The 2,698-nt window shown below is 41.6% G+C and overlaps 1 protein-coding gene across 1 annotated transcript; it reads right to left on the reverse strand.

Moving 5' to 3' along the window:
- Positions 1 to 1,008: 1,008 nt before the first annotated feature.
- Positions 1,009 to 1,884, reverse strand: LOC104955552 (putative ATP-dependent RNA helicase TDRD12; the record flags this gene model as incomplete). The annotated part of the gene is made up of 2 exons (XM_010782900.1): positions 1,009 to 1,132; positions 1,748 to 1,884. Coding segments are annotated over 2 exons (261 nt in total), but the record flags the coding sequence as incomplete, so codon positions are not given.
- Between the last annotated feature and the right edge of the window lie 814 nt (positions 1,885 to 2,698).

Genomic DNA, 2,698 nt, shown 5'->3' on the forward strand with positions numbered 1-2,698 from the left:
ATAGAGCAAGTCATTTGGTTTAGGCACGAAACATACTACCAGTAGAAATACATTTCTTTCAAAATCGCTCTGTGTCGAATCAATAGATTGAATTACAAGTGAGTGCTTCATCCTCTGAACACCACAGGAAGGCGACTGTAACGCGTATTAACATAGGTACGCTCGTCTGAAATGATTGTCCCCTGCAATTATTATTATCCCTCATCGAGTTCACTATTCAGCTTGCTAACGTTAGCTTAAATAAACGTAACATGCAACGTTAGCCTAATCTAAAATGCTCTACTACGGCGTACCTTTCATGTGCCTCCTCAGTGCAGACTCTCGCATCGTTAATTTTTTGCAAACTTTGCTGAGGCTACTCGTGGGCTTGACCCTCGTCTTAGCCATGGCTTGTATTTGTCTTCTGCTAGCCAACGCTCGTTGAAACAGCAACCTCCTGGCACACTGTCATCTATCACTCATCAGAATGCCCAGGTCACACAAACACAAACACTTGTAGGTCCCGCGCATAGCGCGGGAAGGCCTGAGCGGAGCGGTTTTATGTAAAAGTGAAGCAATTATTTTTCCTTTAATCTAAAAAGCGAACTATTCAGTCAGACAGAAATGTATTGTAAAAGTAAAGCATTTACATTTTCAAGCACTTTATCTCAATTTCAAGCACCATTCCCAAAATTCAAGCACTTTCCCAACCTTGAAAACACCACGTCAAATTTCAAGCATTTTCAAGGATTTCAAGCACCCGTACGAACCCTGTTTTTATTTTACAGTTCTGTAGCGATATGCCCGGTTGGCTTTCAAATCAAATGTTATTCATATTGTCCAATATCCAAAATTACATATTCGTCTCAGCTATTAAAGTAATGGTCAACAAGACAGACAGCGACAAACATTTTGTTCAGTCAGTATTTCTACCAGAGTATTTTTAAACACGAGTATCTGTACTTCTACTTGAGGAAAGGATGTGTGTGGATAACCCATACAGTGTGTGTGTGCTGCATTAAGTTTCTCTCACATGAGTCCTGCCTTTATCTCGTGGACGCAAACTCGCAGGGTTGTTGGTTTGATTCGCGCCAGGTGAAACTTCCTCACCCAGAAAGGCAGCTGGAGGAAATTCAGCATAGCGATCCGGATCCTTGTCAGAAAAAACAACAACACAGAAGTTCAACAGCAACAGCTCAGACACACAAACCTTTTTTTTTAGGTCTGCAATTTCTTCTACATTATTGGTTTATTGCCTCCAGGATTAAAATGTCAGGCCTTATTTGTTACCCTTTAAGGCCGCACAGTGAATCCAAATGTTAGCGAAAGTTCAACATAGGATAGTGTAATCTCCAAATCTACGGAAATGTAGCATTTGTAAAAGGCTAAATGGGTTTTAAATTGCGAATTTGAAGTATTGTGGAGCTGCAGTGACAGATAACTAAGCCTATAAATTGTATTTTACAGACTTCACAAACCATATTCGATTGATACAGATCCTGTTAAAGCAAAAGCAATCAACAAAAAAATAACGAGAATCATAATGGAATCAGTCCTGACAATATCATGAATCATTTCCCAATTGAAACATAAGTCAAACAAATCCCAATTACTTATTTTTCCCAAATCGTGTAGCACTAATACTTTAAGAAAAAGGCTTTGATAAATACATCAAAAAGCTGTAATTGAATTAAACATTGGGCCATAAAAATCCTCTTGTATGTGGACTGATAAACCGGGAGTTGTTCACATAACGCTCGGGTCTTACTGGTCTGAGGGGACGACGAGTCTCTCTCCGTGGTCCACCAGGAGGCATCGAGCCTGACAGGAAACTGAGTCCGTGATGATGGACTCAACCAGCACCCGAGACCACGACTTTATCACCGCCCAGTACACCACACACACCTGGGAGGAAACAGTGTTGGGGAAACACTGAGTGTCCTCTACCAATATCAGAGCAACATGCTAACAAAGGTATCCCAACTGTAGCTGTGAACATGACAGGATGTGTGATGACCTAGAAGAGCATCAGGACTGTTTGAGGCATATGATAGCTATGTGATTAACATGATGATTCAGCCTCTATGGAGAGAGACATATGACAAGCATGATCATTTCTGACGTGGAGCTAATCTGAAGTAAACATTGAATACTGCTTTCTATTCCTCCATCTTGTGACTGTGGAACTCCCTCTCTTGGATATCAGCATGTGAAGGACACTGTTCAGGAACTAGTTGATGCTCTGTATGTGATGACTACTTCCATTCTGGAGAGGATCACAGATACTTGGATCCTGAGGTTGAAGCTCAAGCTGGGGACGAGTGAGATTTTTCTAACACACAGCAACATACACACCTAGTCCACCTGCAGCCCAATAAAGAGGCACAGTAAAGGGTGCTCGTTCCTGAGCGTTCCTGAGGTCTCCCATCATGCAAAATGCACTTTTTGATGTCTTTTATACATCAACATGTGTCCCCGGTGTCAGGAGACTCACAAAGTGTCAGAAAACAAAACCCTTTTCCTTCGTACCCAAATCTCTAAAGAGTACAGTACCAGTACAGGTTAGCTCTGAGTGTTAGCGATGCTTGCTAATGTAAACAGACCATATTACGTCCAAAACATGTCAGGCATTGGTTCTGATTAGAGATGTCCCGATCCGATCACGTGATCAGGGAACGGAGCCGATCACGTGATTTTCAAAAGATCGGAAGAAAAAAAT

This window comes from Notothenia coriiceps, unplaced genomic scaffold, assembly GCF_000735185.1.
Source record: "Notothenia coriiceps isolate Sejong01 unplaced genomic scaffold, NC01 NC01_scaffold00000615, whole genome shotgun sequence".
Lineage (NCBI taxonomy): Eukaryota > Metazoa > Chordata > Actinopteri > Perciformes > Nototheniidae > Notothenia > Notothenia coriiceps.